This window comes from Balaenoptera borealis, assembly GCF_965194805.1.
Source record: "Balaenoptera borealis genome assembly, chromosome: 14".
Classification (NCBI taxonomy): domain Eukaryota; kingdom Metazoa; phylum Chordata; class Mammalia; order Artiodactyla; family Balaenopteridae; genus Balaenoptera; species Balaenoptera borealis.
The window spans coordinates 83816178-83833078 of NC_138875.1; the positions used below are offsets into that span (position 1 = coordinate 83816178).

A 16901-nucleotide genomic window follows, 5' to 3' on the forward strand; every position below is an offset into this window, starting at 1 on the left:
GCTGCTAAGAGTCAGTGGCCGAGCAAGAGCCCAGAGCCAGTCTCGCGGGAACCTACCGGAAGGGATGAAAAACGTGTAGCCCTGTTTCAGCTCAATTCTTTGGCATCGCTCCACACGGTCTCCCAGGAAGATGTCGCTCTGTTTGCCTGACAGCACCCACTCCTCGTACAGTGCCAAATTGTGCAAGGTTGGAGGAATCAGCCAAAAGATCTTAGGAGGAAAAGGAAGCAATCAGTTAAAGATCCAGGCCAAAGTCTCTCATTTCTTCCAGGTTCTGCCACAACCCAGAAGACAGCCCCACCTGCCTGGGAGCAGGGAGGATGGGGGAGGACCCATCCCTGGGGACCCTTCCAGGATCAGGCCCAAAGGGTCTCTGGGGTGGCAGGGAAGGCTGTGCCGCCCTTCTGGGACACCCCTTGCCCGCCTTTAGAGAATCTCCGTTCCAGCTGAAACACCAGGGTGGGAAGACTTCCTGGACTGAGTGGAACATTCTTTCTCCTGAGCCGTGGGCTTGTCAGGGAGGTGGGGGAAGGAGAAGAAGGGGAATTTCCTAAGTTGTAGGATAAAATGGCCCAATAAATAAAACCAGCTTGTGCTGGCTCTGGAGAAGGAGGAAAAACATCTGGAACCAAGAGGGATGACTTCCTACCCGGAATTTCTTCCAACACATTCGGTTAAGACAAATGCACACGCAGACCCAGAGGAGCAGGGCAGCACACACGTATTCTCAAGGAGCACCCACATCCGTGCAGGGACCCCTATGCCCCCACGTGGACATGCACACAGGAGCAGACACAGCAGGAGCACCCTGAACACATGCCTCACGTCCTTCCTCTGGGTGATGTCTGTCCCTAATGTAAACTGTTCTTGCAGGCAACTAGACTTTTAAGTTAAAAGGTCCCAGTGCTGGAGCTGAAATTATAGCTGGGGGAAATGAATGCTGGAGGTTCTTGGGAGCCAAATCTGGAGTTCTAATTTGGCCTAAGATGCGTAGGACACTGGACTGGGTAAGCAGGTGTGAAAGGCTGACCAGATGTGATACAAAAGAGTTGACCTTGACCTTTCCCTCCAGAAGAAGACAGAGGGTGAGGAGTTGACCTTGATCTTTCCCTCCAGAAGAAGACAGAGGGTGAGCAGTTGACCTTGATCTTTCCCTCCAGAAGAAGACAGAGGGTGAGCAGTTGACCTTGATCTTTCCCTCCAGAAGAAGACAGAGGGTGAGAAAGTCCTCACAGGGCGGGGTCTGGCTGGAGGCGGGGGGGGGGGGGGGGGGGGGGGGGGGGGCAGAAGCAGAAAGATGAGCGAGCCCCTCCATGCACAAACAGCCAGGCATGCACAGAGATCTGAAGAGACTCAACTCACCTTCCCACCCCGGAAAACATGGTACCAAACGGAAGTGCCTCCAAAGTCGATGTGGAAGTCAGTGAAACAACCTTTCACGCTCATCAGACAGTACCTGCAGCACAGAAGTGGGGAAGCAGAAAAACAATTCAATGCCTGAATCACAGGAGGTGAGCAAACAGCTTCAGAGATGCTTGACCTGCTGCCCTTTTATAAATGCTGACACTGGGGAATTTTCTTTTTTTTTTTAAGACCCAAATCTAATCGGAGTTCCCCATGGGGGAAGCCCCTGTGATCAGGTGGCGAATCTCAAGCATTGGCTACCTGCCCCCAAGGCTGGGAGAGGCATTTTTGTTTTCAGGTTCCCAAGAGAGAGCTGGCAACCCACAGGCCACTTGGTTCCTTCCTCGCAGACGGTTTTTACTCTTGCCCCACCCCTGCCTCCTACCCAAGCAAGAGGCTTCATTTCTGCTCCTTTCAGCTCCTATACCTGCAGTTCTCCCAAGCTGCCAGGCCCCTTTGCAGCAGCTGGGCCCTCTGGAATTCAGCTGTAAACCACCTGTATAGCTTGCCAATTACTAGTCCCCATTCATCTCCTCATTCATTCAACAATCATGTACTGAGAGCCAACCAGTGGTCCAGCCCAGAGCTAGGCATGGCACTTAGAGAAACGCATAAGACTCCTGCCATTAAGGATGAAACACTCTTAAGGGAGCACTACCCTGGGAAAGTTAAATGGCAAGACGAACTGCAAATGATTGCAAAGTAAGCAATGCAGCTGAAAGTGTATAATTCCACGTATGAAATGTCCAGAGTAGGCAGATCTACAGAGACAGAGAGCAGGTTAGTGGTGGCCAGAGGCTGGGGGTGTTGGGAGGAAATGGGGAGTGACTGCTAATGGGTACAGGGCTTCGTTGTGGGGTGACAAAAATGTTCCAAAATTGATGGTGGTTGCACAGCTCTGTAAACATACTAAAAACATTGAATTGTACACTTTAAGTGGATGAATGGTATGTGAACTGTCCCTCAATAAAGCTGCTAAAAAACAAGTAAAGTGATAAAGACCCTGGGGGTGGGGTGGTGGAGTGGCAGAGAGGGAGGGAAGGAGACACAGAGAGAGAGCCTGGCCCTGAGCGGCTTGGACAGAGGGAGGGCATTCGGGAGAAGAAACCTGCCAGCAGCCCCCCTTCTAAGCTCTAGCAACTGCCAGACAACCCACCCTTCCTTACAGGAACTCACCCGTCCCCTCCCTCCCCCCTCCACTTGCTGCCCTCCTAGGGGTGGGCAGAGCTTAGGAGGAGGGGGGACAGACAGGCTTCCAGGTTCGGGCCTGGCAGACTGCAGTGCCAGGGCCCCCTCCCTCTCACCCACCCCTTCCCCCAAGAGCCACAAGAGCAGGGCTGGGGCAGTCCCCCACAGCTCATGCTCCCACACCTTGGCACCTCCGGAGGCCCGCATACACATGCTTACCCCACTGACCTCTTTTCCCCGCTGCACTTTGCTTTTCCATGGTTTGGGAAGAGGAGAGGAATGGGGCGGGGACGGGCAGGGAGGAGCCAGCAGCCTGAGAGGAGATAACGGTGGGGGCCAGGGGGGACGTGGGCTGAGCTGGTTAGGAGGCTGGAGGGTTCCAGGCGCCCCCTCCCTCTGGTTGCCTTTTGCACCTCACATTCAGGTGGACCCGGGGCTCGGCAGTATGCAGGCGGCGTGCCCCGCGTCCCTCCTCCGGATAGGCTGGAAGGAGCCTTAACCATGTGTCTGCAGGAGGCTGACAAATCAGAAGGCCTTCCTGCACATCAGAGCCCCGCTGCCTAGCAACCCCATCGGAGGGGTGTAGTTGACAGCACAGGACGCAGCCCTGTCACGAAGACAGGCGCGGGCTGTGGTGCTGGCGCTGGGGTTGTTAAAGTCCCAGCTCCGGCTCCGGCTCCGGCTCCGGCTCCGGCTCCGGCTCCGGCTCCGGCTCCGGTCGCACACCCTGTTGCCTCCTCCCAGCCCACCCAAGCCAGGTCCCCACTCTGAAGGCCTGGGTGATTCTCTTCTCTCCAAGGAACTGGAGGGGTAGGGGGCCTGCTAAAGCCCCAGTCCACCCCACCCGCATGGACCACACCGGCCTCTTCTCTCCAAGCACCACTTCAAAATATTAGTCCTCATTTTCCTAAAACCACCTCTTCCTCTCGGTTTTCTTCTTCTCTTTCTTTAATCTAACCTTGGTTTCCACCTCCTCCAGGCCTGAGCAGAATGGTCTGGGGAAAACAATTTAAGTGTTTGTGGGGTAGAGAAAGGTGAGGTGCTTCCTTCGGTCTGCAGCTGGATACCCACCCAGGGGCCCAAAGCAGAAAGGAGAGGAGCTTGGCTCTTGGGCTCCAGGACCCAAGTCGTCCTGGCCAAACAGGTCGTCCACCTCCAACCTGCCAATCTCCTGCCGCAGCCCCAGCCTGCCCAGCACACGCAGAAACGGAATCCCTGCGAGCTGCGGCTGCTGCGTACGAGGGAAAGTTCTCCAAGTTGAGCCTGTGTCTGCTCTGCCCTCCCAGTCACCCTTCAGCACCCTCCGAGGCCCCTCGGAGCTTGGGGGCGCCACTTCCAGCCCCGCCTCTCCATGAAAGGCCCCTCCTCCCATGTCCCTCATTTCCTGGCTGCCAGGCCTGGGCCGCCCCTCCTGCCGGGCAAGTGCACGCTTTAGGGTGGCCAGGGTAGCTGGGACGGGGCGGCTTTTGTCCCGGGGCCCTGCAGCCGTCACCCCGCCTGCCTCCTCGCCTGCCCCGCACTCATTCCGCGTTTCCCCCCTCACTCCTGCTTCTCGCTCGCTCTGGCGTGACGCCTTTGCACTGACCTCTAACAGCTTCCTCTTCCAAAGCACACCGCAGTCACATGGGCACCCCGGCTCGGTGCCACGGCCGCTAAGCTCTCGCCGCTGCCGGCCAGCCGGCCTGGTTTCCGCCTCGGCCGCCCCCTGCCCGGAAAGCCGCGCCCCTCGACACCCCCACTCACGGCGCGGGCGGCTTCTGTGTAGGACACCCTCCAAGTTGGCGGCTGAAAATCCCGCGCCCCCGAGCTAAGCCTTTGGGGGGTTCCCGCCTCCCAAGGCCGGGGCTGGCTGGGGAGGAGCGTGGTAGGAGGGGGCGCTGCACCTGCAGCACCAACTTTGGGGCGCTGCCTCGGGTCAGGGGAGGCGGGGCAGCCCCACCCCGCCCTTTTCCCTCCAACTTAGCGAAACTCCCCCGGCAGCCCAGGCGGTGTCCCCTCGGGCAAAGGTCTGGCGGGGGGACCTGGAAAGCTGGCACCGGGTGACGGGGCTGGAGGCGCCGAGCGCGCGTGCACACACTCTACACACTTACACGCAGCCCCGGGAGACACAAAGAGCGGCTCCGTGACGCCGGCCGTGCAGCCCGCGGGAGGGAGGCGACCCACACCCCGCCCCGGCGCGCCCCGAAGGAGTGGGGGGCTCCAGGGCGGCCCCGGGCCCGCGGGGCGCAGCGCAGAAACGCCCGCCCGGCCCCGCCCGCGGTTACCCTCAACTGTGGCGCGGCTCCCGGGCGTCCCCTTTGGCGGCGGAGGCTCGACGCTCGTCCGGCCCCGGCGACCAGAGCCGAGCCCCCTCCACGGTGCTGCCAGGCCCCGGTCGAGGACCGCGGAGCCCTCGCTCGCTTCGTTCCTTTCTCGGGGAGCCGGGCGCAGCCTGCGCTCATCCCCGCGCAGAAACTGAACACCCGCGCGGCACGGCGGCTGCCAGGGAGGCGGAGGGAGGCCGCGGCGGCGACAGGGAAGCGCGCCCGACCAGCGCCAGGGGACGCCGCCGCCGCCCACGGCCGCCCCCTCGCCCGGGCTGGGTGGGGGCACGAGGGTAGCTCTCCCCACCTCCGTTCTACTGGCAGGCGCTCGGGGACTCCCGCACGCCCGTTTTCAGGGAGTGTGGACGCCGTCCTGCTGCTGAAGGCGACGACCCAGCAAAACCACCTTCCTGAAACGCACCCCTCGGGGCAAAGCTATAGAAAGGACCAGTGCCAGGGGTTGGAGGGCTTGTCTGATTCCGGGCATGGCAGCCCAGAGATCAGGGATGCGGCTCTGGCCCTAAAACAGACTAGCTGTGACCTTGGACAACCACTTCCCCTCTCTCAGCAGTTTCCTTGCCCTGGGGGCAGGGAGGTGACCTGACGTTCATCTGCAATCTAAGATGCTCTTTTGCTGCGCCTGCCCCTACCTGACCCCTTAGTAGCTGTGTAACCCCACATCATAGAACTATTGTGGGAATTCATTGAGATAAACACTTTGATTACTTAATCCAATCTTCACAACAGCCCTGTAAGGTCATTTGCAGGACTGTACCCATTTTACAGATGAGAAAGCAAGACAGGCTCAGAGGTGGTGACTCACCATGATCACTACCCTCGTAGTGGGGTGCTTACCCAAGCAGCCTGTCTCAGAGTTTCTCAGCCCTTCTCCCCAGGTCTCCCTGGTAAATCCCAAGATCTCAAGAAGCAGAGTCTGCAGGCTACAGCCAAACCTCAACCACTAACTGAAGAAGTCAGTCCAGCTCAAATCAGAAGTCACCCCTCCAGGGCACGCTCATCAGGACCACAGCCCTCTTCCCATCCCACCCTTCCCCCATAATCCACAAGGGGGGCCAGGAGATGGTGGTATGGCGTCTGCAGGGGCAGAAATCAAACTTCTCGATTCTTTGGCCAAATCCCATTCCCTGGGCTACCCAGAATTATTAATTAATAGGTTCCAATTATCAAGTGCTCATAATAATAGCTGCTTACATGCATGATATCATTTTACCCTTAAAACAACCTAATAATCCCCATTTTAGGGAACTGAACATTAAGCCATTTAAAGGTGGTCAACGCCCTGGCCCAGGGTGTTGCTTCCTTGTGTCATTTACTGGATGGCTCACCCATTAGTACCTCCCTGATGGCCTGCTGTGAGGTTAAACTGTAAACTCCCTGGAACTGTTTGAATTTTTTACCTTATGTATGCTTTGCCTATTTAAAAGAAAAGATAGTAATGACAAAGACTATCCCCGACCTTGGATTTGAGCACCAGTCACTGAATTAAATGAACTCAGAGAGGAGAAGGCCCTGACAACAGGATCAGGCTGTCCACATGGGAGACATATTACTTTTTTCTTTTTTTTTATTTTGTATTTTGGCTGCACCACCCAGCATGCAGGATGGTTCCCCGACCAGGGATTTGTTCCCCGGGCCTCCACGGTGAAAGCACCGAATCCTAACCACTAGATCACCAGGGAACTCCCCCATATTACTTTTTAAGTCACAAATGCCCAGATCCTTGTGAGTAGGGACCACACCAGATTCATCTGTGTAAGTGCAGCACCCAGCAACAGCCCTATAATTATTCTAATCAGCTATGTGACACTGGACCAAATCTTTCCCCCTTCTGGATCTCTGCATCCCATTTGTTAAAACTAGTCAGGGCCCTCTAACTGGTGGCCCTTACAGATCAAACCAGGCCCTAGATATGCTTGGTTTGGCCAGTACTCTTTAAAAAAAAAAATTTTTTTTAAAGGCTGCCTCTCCAGTTACCCAGAAGCCACACCAGCCCCTACTGTCTTACACTCAGCTGCTACATCCATTACTGCATTGAACCACTAAGATTTCCAGCTTCCTTGTCTGTTAAATGGGGATAGTAACTTGCTTCCAGTATCATTGAGATCTGTGTGCTAAGTGTCTAACACAGCACCTGGGGCCATACATGGCACCACAGGAAAGGCTGGCTCTCTCTGTTCTTCTTTTCGAGGTAGAAGGGAAAAGCCAGGAATCCAGAGACCTGGGTCCGGGGCGTGGCCCACATGTGACATCAGCAGCCTCTCTAGGTCAGTTTCTCTATGTGATATATTACACAGGGACGATCATTTATGATGCCAACAAACACGGTTGATGAGAGTGAGAAGGTAAATATCGGCTGTAGAGATGCCCTATGCAAATGTGAGGGAGGGTAGATTAAAAAGCAGAGGATGCCTGGATTCCAATGGCAGCTGCAGCCCCTGTGTGTCTACAGGAGGCCACATAGACAAACATCTTCTCCCAACCACATTTCACATCCACTGCAGGCTCCATCTTCCCCACATCATGGGAGGGAGGCAGGGCAGGGACGACAGGATCACCACTTTGTAGAGGGAAAACTGAGTCTCTAAGATGAGATAAAAGATTTGCCGTAGCTCAGGGAGAGACAGAGGCAGCCCCGAAACTTGGTCATCCCAGTGCCTGCCTCCATCCTGTTTCAGCTGCGTACCCCCAGAAAGTACGTGGGAAGAAAATGCAGTCAATTTTCAATTTTGGGGGGCCAAATGTAGGCTTTACACGGGATCCCCTTTTGGCTGGGCTTCTGAGCTCTTTCAGTCCACTGTATATCTCTAATACACCAGCAAACCTCATTTCTGCAAGCCCAGTGGGCTACAGGAGCAGATGAGAACAGAAAGGACTCACTAATTTCTTTCTGGAATGTGTTAAAATACCCAACGGTCCTAAGTGAAAAAGGTGTGCCCATGTCATAGACCCAGGAGATTGTAGAGGTTTTAAAACCTGTCCACAAAGTCTTTGAGAGCTCCCCACCCCTTCCAGAGGCAGAGCCAAATTCCCCTCCCTTGAGTGTGGGCTAGACTTCGTGACTTGCTTTTAACTACTATAATATGGCAGAAGTAAACAGTATGTGACTTCCAAAATTAGGTTTTAAAAGGCACTGTGGCTTCCTCCTTGCTCTCTCTCAAACCATTTCTGGCAGAGGGCAGGAAGCTGCCATGTCATGAGGACACTCAAGCAGCCCTATGGAGAGGCCTACATAGTGAAGAACTGAGGCCCAGCCCTAAGTTTTGGGTTTTGTTTTGTTTTGTCGTGCCGCGCAGCTTGTGAGATCTTAGTTTCCCGACCGGGGACTGAACCTGGGCCCTCGGCAGTGAAAGCGCAGTCTTAACCACTGGACAGCCAGGGAATTCCCCAGGTCTAAGTTTTGACACAAGCTTATGCAAGACTCTGAGCCAGAATCACCCAGCTAAGCCACACCCAGATTCCTGCCCTACAGAAGCTGTGAGCTGATGCTGCTAAGACATAAAGTTTTTTAAGTTGTGAGGTTTTAGGGTAATCTGCTATGCAGCAGTAAACAACCAATACAGGGGTACCTCCAAATCATTGTCACTGTTTGTACGATTATGGAATTTTCCAAGACAAATAATTCTGTACAGCCAAAACATTTCTGTGGGGCAGCAATTAGGGGCGGGGGGGGGGGGGGTAGGCCGCGGCAGAAATGCGTGGCGCAGCTGATATGCAACCTACCCTGCCATCATCTTTTCCCTTTATCCTGCTTCTTCATGACACTTATCACCTCCTAAGTTATATTATTCACTTGTTTGCTGGCCTGTCTCTTCTCCCAGCCAGAATACAAGCTCCATGAGAAGAGGGACTTTGTTTATTCACTGTATTCTACCAACTACTTAGAAGAGTGTCTTGCACAAAATACAAAGTAAATGCAGCAAGAGGTATAACTAATACACTAGTATACTTTTTCTTTTTTTTTTTTTTTTTGGCCCCGCCATGCGGCTTGTGGGATCTCAGTTCCCCAACCAGGGATCGAACCTGGGCCACAGCAGTGAAAGCACCAAGCCCTAACCGCTGGACCGCCCAGGAATTCCCACACCAGTATACTCTTCAGAAATCTTTGTCTCCCACAAAGTTGCAACTACCCCTTCGACAACTGTCTCCACCCCTTGTCTTAAACACCTGAACCAAAACCCATTAAAATTCCTAACCCCCTCACCATGATCAAACGACATAAATCCTGGAACCAGGGAGAAGTCAGTCATGGGTTTGTAACCCTCCTCTCGTCCCCCCTGCAAACCCTCGGTTCAGGTGGCCCTTCAGCTGTCTCCACTCTCCAGGCACCTCCAGCATGGAGGCTCTGTGATTTCTAGAAAGTGTCGTTTTAATTAAATTCCAAAGAACCATTCTACGATCCCAGAGGACTTCATCATCATGGGATTTTTACCTTGCTTATTAACTGAAATCAGCATTCTTTTCAGCCGAACAAGTGGACTACTTCCAAGGTGACAATTTCCTTCCTAACAAGGTTCAAATCCTATAAAAAGCTCCCACGGCCACTGACAGGGTTTGTAAATCTATTTGCCACATAGTCCAACCAATATGTCCAAGACATGCGGTTCTAGAAAATTGTGTGTGAGCCTTTTTCTGGTAATTAGATAGAATTCTCAATGTATTAACAGAGCTTACTATTTAAAGGAATCTTTCAATAAAGTGTAGAATATACTGAACATCTCAGAGAGGCAAAGTAGATATTAATTGAAATCTGTCACCCAAGGCTGTCTATTTTACCTTCCTAAATACAAGTCCTGTTTGTCCTCTGCTCTCCTCTAACCCTCATCTAGATGATGCAGTGGCTCCTCTTACCAGTCTGCCCCCACCTCCTTCAATCCACGCGGCAGCTGCAGAATTTGCAGAATACAAATCTGAACACACACCTCTCTGCTTAAAATCTCAGAGGTTTCCGACTGCTCTTAGGAGAAATACAGACCCCTCACTATGACACTCAGGCCCTGTCAGCCTGACCCACCCCGCATCCTGAACCATTGACCTTCCCTTGATCTGCTCCAGCCCCACTGGCCTTTCTTTGGCAAGTCCTTCAGCCCCGCCCTGTCCCCAGCCCTCCCCACCATCCCAGGCTCTCTGCACACAGCCAGAAAAGTTCTTCCCAGGCCTCTTCACTTAAGTAACCCCTCTCCCCTTTAGACTGCAGCTCAGGGTGGCCTGCCCTGCCCTCCCTAACCTGGTGAATCCCCCGGTACATGCTCCCATAGCACCGTGGGTCTCTGCCTTGTGGCCTCATCACAGCTGCAAATTTCCATTTGTTTCTCTGACTGTTGGATTAACATCTGTCTCCTGAATAGACTGTAACCTCCATGAGGGCAGGGAGCTCATCTGGTTTTCTCCCTGCTGTATTCCCGGTACCCAACACCAATCAGATGTTCAGTTTATAGGATGAATCAATCAATCACTCAATCAACAAGGGTCAGGATCTGCCTCTCACTAATCTGAGTCTCACACTCTTTCCTCAAGCTCTGCCTCTGTGATTCCATCAAGGACCTTGGCACTTGCCTACTGCCATCCCTCCCCCACTTCCGTCCCATCTCCTCTGTCCTTTAAAGTCCAGGTCAATATCCTCTCCGAGATGATTTCCTGATGCCAGCAACCCAAAAGGATTCCTTCTCTCCCCATTTGCCTTCTGGGAACCCGTTTCCCTCTGCCTAGGATGAGAGCTGCACCTTACCCTCATGTTAATGGCACATTCTCCAGCAGGTAGGGGCTTTTAGTCCTGTTCATCTTTTACTTCCCTGTTCCAAGGGCTCCATAAATTTTGATGTGATCGGATTGGAAGAAAACAGAATTGAAAACCCTCCTACCAACCCCTCCTTGAGCCCAATCTTTCCCTTTGAGGCAGCCCAGATCCAAGGGGTGTAAGGAGCTTCAGCTTTGAGGGGAGAAAAAAATGTCTGAGAGGTAATTAAAGAGAGAGAGAGCCTGAAAGCAAAACCTTGAGAAGCCCAGGGCCAACGTGCTAGCCTCCCTTACAAAGCCTGGCACAGAGTTTGCATTCAGTATGCACTGAATGAAGGGCTGAGTGAATGAAAAGTTCACAGCCTTTAAGCTCCTAGGGTCACTCCTGGCAGCAGGGCTGAGCAGAGAGATGCTAATGGATTTGGAGTCACCAGAGCCAACTCTTCTAGGAAGCCCAAAGCAATAGTTCTGCCTGGGCCACCAGCATCTCCTTCTCATTTTAAAGATGGAAACACAGAGGGCCTGAGATGGTAGGGGCCCCAAGGTGACTTCCTCATCCCAAGGGTCCGCCACTCAAGTCCTAGAACATGGAAGGTGCTCGTAGCTACCTCTGCCCATGTTAAATAATCAGTCTCAGGACTTGCTGGTCACACCACATGTAGTGATGTCCCTGCAATTAGATGTGGCCACGTTCCCAGCCCACCATCAACCTCCCGCTTAGAGGGCACCGTCTCTCTAAGGAATGTCTGGTGAGGAAGTGGCCCCTGGCTTTTTTCAGGAAAGGTTCTTCTCAATCAGAGGTCCCAGGTCTCAACAGCAGGAAGCAAAAAACACCAGACCCCTACCCAGCCCTTGGCAAAGGTAAAGTGTCCGTGGCGGACCCCTAAAAATCCACTCCCAGGACATGCTGTCACTTGCAGGGAGAAGACGAATGTTTGACAAGTACACATACACACACGCGCATGCACACACACACGCACACACAGATGCACACAGAGATGGTTCCCATTACTCTTCCTCCTCTTCAGATCACATCCCCCCAGGGAGAGCTGGCAGGGAGGCCAAAGAACGATCTGGATGGAGGATCCAGACCCGGAGCAGAATGCAGAGCCCCTGCATTCCAGGGAAGCAAGACGCCAACCTGCCCACACCAAGGACCCCCGGCCCTCACGTCCTAGCGGCGAGCCCGCAGGGCCGTGGCCTCAGCCCAGGCTCACTTCCAGCCCCCGCCCCCCACAGGGCTGAAAGCCACCCCCTCCCGGGTCCCGCCGCCAGCCGGGCAGCCTTACTTCTTCACTTTCGGGTACTTCATCTCCGCAATGGCATTCGTGGCTTCCGTCTGCTTCTCCTTCAAGTGCTGGGGCCACATGTTATCAACCCAGTCCACCAGGTCTACCTGCAATCCAGCCAGGCCGCAGTCAGCGCCTCCTGGCTCCCAGTGCCCTGAAGCTGGGCCCCATCACCACCTCCACCCCTCCTCCTGCGCCCAAACGCCTCCCGCCCTCCCCCTGGGCCAGCGCAGGCTGGCCTCGAGCAAGACGAGCAGGCGGAAGGTGGCCGGGGAGGGGACCGCAGCCGGGGAGGGGACCGCGGCCGGGGAGAGGGGGGGGTGCTGCCTACCACGGTGGGACGCTTGACCAAGTGCTCCAGCTTGGTGTGGCTGAACTCAAGGCTGATGACGTTGTACAGCTTGTCCCGCTGGGCCTCGGGCGTCTCGTAGTACCGCACAAACTGGGACATGCTCATCTCCGCGCCCTTCTGCGTGTTCACGTCCATCACGTCCACCAGCCGCCGGCTACCTGGGGGCAGAATCCACAGGCTGGTGGCTCCAGCCAGCTGGGGGTGCAGATCCTACTCGGGAGGCCCCGTAAAACAAAACCTGCCCCTGCCCTAGCATCCCCCATATGCCTCGCCCTACGCCCTGTCTGCTCAATTACCTGGTCCTATCAGTTTTCCTCACCAAGTCACTCTCCAACCTTAAAACGAATCCCTCCCCAGTCCATCTGCTTCCCTCCACCACAACTAACTTGCCCCGAAATGCTCAGTTATTGAGCTGCAGAGCTGGGATTGGAAGCCAATTCCATCTTATGCTGGAACCCAGGTTCTTAATTCTTAACCCCCGACCCCCACCTCTGCCCTATGCAATACTGAATCTTGATCACATGCTAAGGTTGAAAAATGATCCCCGCCTTCAGTGGCTGGCTCCTCGCCCCACAGATCCAGGGAAGCCTTGGAGAACCGCTTTGTTTTTGAGTCAGGAGTGCAAATCCACCAGGGGGCATCCCTGAACTTTGCTGGAAATTCTGGCCATGCTCTGGGCACTGCTGGCTCCTTCCTTACCAGGGCTCCTGGAACGGGTGGGCTCTGCTCAGCTGTTCTGGAAAGCCCACCTGTCAGAGAACCTGCTATGTTAGAGTGGGGGAGGGGAAGAGAACAGGCCCCCAAGCTCTCTCCGCTTCCTGGCTGGCCTCCAGCCTTCCACCTCCCCTGCCTCTCCTCCTTCTGCCTCTCCTCCCTCACCTTGCTCAGGGTCCCATCTGCAAAGCCCCCTGAGGAAGGGGATTTGCTGGGCAGGTAGGTGATGGGAATCACAGCCCTAGAGGCTGGTGCAAGTCAGCATTAAAGGCCTGGAGCTCAGCTGCCCCATCAGTACAATACAGTGGTTAAGCTAAGACTTTGTGGGTTTGAACCCCAGCTGGACCTCGGACCTCTTAGCGTCTCTCAGTTTCCCCATCTGTAACATGGGACAAAAATGGCAGCCAACCTATGGGGTTGTCCTGTGACTTAAATGAGATAATGTACATGAAACATTCCTGAGAAGTGCCTGCAAGTAGGAAGTGTTACCTAACTGGCCAATTTCTTTTATAATTACAGGTGGAGAAAGTGACGTGGTGGGAAATCAGAGCCAGTTAAATCTCTGCCAGCCAGTCCAAAAGGACTGACCACTTACCATCCTAAAACATAATCAGGATGGCTAAGGGTGGGGGATGGGGGGCTTATGAGGGGTGATGAAAATGCTCTAAAATTGACTGTGGCAATGACTGCACAAACTCTGTGAACAAATGAAAAACCATTGAATTGTACACTTTAAATGGGTGAATTGTATGGTATGTGGATTATAACTCAGTAAAGCTGTTATTAAACAAAAACACTAGGCACTAAATGACCAACAAAGTTGGTTTTTCTAAAAAATATTTTTTTCTTTCAAAAGTCTCCTATCCACTTAAAACATACCTAATAAAAAATATAAATTATTCAGCCATAAAAAGGAGAGTACAGACGGTCCCCGACTTACCATGGTTCAACCTAGGTTTTCCGACTTTAAGATGGTGCAAAAACGATACACATGCAATAGAACTGTACTTCGAATACTGAATTTCGGTCTTTTCCCGGGCTAGTGATATGATCCTCTCTTGTGATGCTGGGCGGCATTAAGGAGCCGCAGCTCCCAGTCAACCACAATCACAAACAACCGAAACATTTACAACCATTTTGTTTTTTCACTTTCAGTACAGTATTCAATACATTACATGAGCTTTTCAACACTTTATTATAAAATAGGCTTTGTGTTAGATCATTTTGTCCAACTGTAGGCTAATGTAAGTGCTCTGAACACATTTAGGGTAGGCGAGGTGCGGCTATGAAGTTTGATAGCTTAGGTGTATTACGTGCATTTTCAACTTACAATTTACAATGGGTTTATTGGGATGTAATCCCATCATAAGTCGAGGAAGATCTGTCGTAGCGATACATGCTACCACATGGATAAACCTCAAAAACATGATGCTAAGGGAAAGAAGCCAGACACAAATGGTCACATGTTGCATGATGTCATTCACATGAAATGTCCAGAATAGGCAAATCCACAGAGACGGAAAGTGAGTGGTTGCCAGGGGCTGGGAGTGAGGGAATGGGAGTGACTGCTAAGGGGTATGAATCTCCTTTCGGGGTGTTGAAAATGTTTTAGAACCAGCAGACGGTATGGTTGCGTAACACTGTGAATGTACTAAATGCCACTGAATTGTACATTTTTAAATGATTAATTTCGGGACTTCCTTGGTGGTCCAGTGGGTAAGACTCTGCGTTCCCAGTGCAGGGGGGGCCCGGGTTTGATCAGGGAACTAGATCCTGCATGCCGCAACTAAGAGTCTGCATGCTGCAACTAAAAGATCCCACGTGCTGCAACCAAGAGTCCGCATGCCTCAACTAAAAGATCCCACATGCCCACATCTAAAGATCCCGCATGCCGCAACAAAGATCCCACGTGCTGCAACTAAGACGTGGAGCAGCCAAAATAAACAAATATTTTTTAAAAAAAGAAAACGGGAAAATGATTAATTTTATGTTATGTAAATTTCACCTCAATAATTTTTTATTTTATTTTATTTATTTATTTATTATTTATGGCTGTGTTGGGTCTTCGTTTCTGTGCGAGGGCTTTCTCTAGTTGTGGCAAGTGGGGGCCACTCTTCATCGCGGTGCGCGGGCCTCTCATTATCGTGGCCTCTCTTGTTGCGGAGCACAGGCTCCAGACGCGCAGGCTCAGCAGTTGTGGCTCACGGGCCTAGTTGCTCCGCGGCATGTGGGATCTTCCCAGACCAGGGCTCGAACCCGTGTCCCCTGCATTGGCAGGCAGATTCTCAACCACTGCGCCACCAGGGAAGCCCAATTTTTTTTTTTTTAAAGCAATTCTTCTCCTGAACAGAAGAAGGATGTGGGTAGAAAAGGCCTGTTTTTTACTTTTTTGAGCACTAACAAGGCTTCCAGACCCCCTCTCCCCAACACAATCCCCAGGGCTCCCTGTGCACCCTCGCCCCACTCTGCTCCTAGCCAGGTGCAGGTCCCCAGCTGACCCACCTCGGCCTGCCCCACCCTCAGCCAAAAAGGGAAGTCAGGACTTGGAGTGGTTAGAGCTGTGAGGAGCAGCTGGGGCTGAGCCGGGCAGGAGGGAAGAGGCCCGGGGGTGGGAGAGGCCGAGGGACTGTATCTGGAGCGCTTCTAAGAATAGCTTCCTCAGTGTGCAGGGAGCTCCATCCGGCTCCCCAGGTGTCCTGGAAGCCTCAGCTGGTGGGAGGAGTTGGAGTGGGAACAGAGGGAGGAGGAAGGAAAGTCGGTTCTTCTGGGTGCCTGGGCTCCACAAACCTCCAGGGAAACACAAGTGCACCAGTAACCAGATTCAACCCCGCTGGGTTCCAGCCCGCAGGTGAGGATGAGAAATGCAGGAACATTAGCACACTTCCTAGGGAAGCAGAACAATAAGAATTGAAGTGACCAGCTTAGGAGTCTGATGAATCTGAGATAAAGGCCAGCTCTGAAGCAAACAGCAGTTGAGGAAAAGTTTCTCTCCATAAATATATTCCAGCCAATAAATGGCAAAGGAGGGACTTCCCTGGCGGTCCAGTGGTTAAGACTCTATGTTCCCAATACAAGGGCCCCAGGTTCGATCCCTGGTCAGGGAACTAGATCCTGCAGGCATCAACTAAGAGCCTGCATGTGGCAACTAAGAGCCTGCATGCCGCAACTAAATATCCCATGTGCCACAATTAAGACCCGGAGTAGCCAAATAAATAAATAAATAAATATTTAAAAAAAAAAAATACTCTGTGCTTCCACTGCAGGAAGCACAAGTTCGATCAGATCCCTGATTGGGGAACTAAGATTCCTGCATGCAGTGTGGCACGGCCCAAAAAAAAAAAACGGGGCAGTGGGGGAGGAATGACAGAATTAATCAGACCATCACCACCCTGCAGCCCCTGATACAATAATGGAGATAGACATCAATGACTGCTAACAACAGAGAGAGAGAGGGAGAGAGAGAAAGAACCTAACATGTGCCTCCTGATGGATCTATGAGGCAGTCAGAATAAAATGAATGGACTAATTAATGAATGAGTGAGAGAGACAGACTGAATCTGATCAAGCATCTATATCCAACTACCAATCTACAGAAACGACAGAGAATGGAAGAGCATGTTAAGCTACTCCAAGGCAAAATCCAGGCAATGAAAAATTCTACAGGTCAAACAATCCAAAGGGGGATGGAGGGAGAGCCCAGAGATTATAAGAGACTGAAAAGGCACCTCAACCAATCACAATGCAAGACCCTTATTCACATTCTGACTCATACAACTGTTAAAAAAAAAGAAAAAAGTAGGGAGACATCCCTGGAGGCAGAGTGGTTAAGAATCCGCCTGCCAATGCAGGGGACATGGGTTTGATCCCTGGTCCAGGAAGATCCCACATGCCGCGGAG

At 52.7% G+C, this 16901-nt stretch overlaps 1 protein-coding gene across 10 annotated transcripts in view; it reads right to left on the minus strand.

The window, feature by feature from the left end:
* The window catches only part of KDM2B (lysine demethylase 2B), a 123944-nt gene that overhangs the window by 83645 nt on the left and 23398 nt on the right, over positions 1-16901 (minus strand). For 7 of the 10 annotated variants that reach the window (XM_082355831.1, XM_082355835.1, XM_082355825.1 and 4 more), the window contains 4 exons: positions 12270-12448; positions 11939-12045; positions 1363-1456; positions 57-210 (listed from right to left, as the gene is read on the minus strand). In XM_082355831.1, the coding sequence (XP_082211957.1) occupies positions 57-210; positions 1363-1456; positions 11939-12045; positions 12270-12448 (534 nt within the window). Of the gene's footprint in view, positions 1-56; positions 211-1362; positions 1457-4177; positions 4292-4856; positions 5072-11938; positions 12046-12269; positions 12449-16901 lie in introns of those variants that run through there. The other 3 variants (XM_082355837.1, XM_082355838.1, XM_082355826.1) reach the window with 3 other exon arrangements.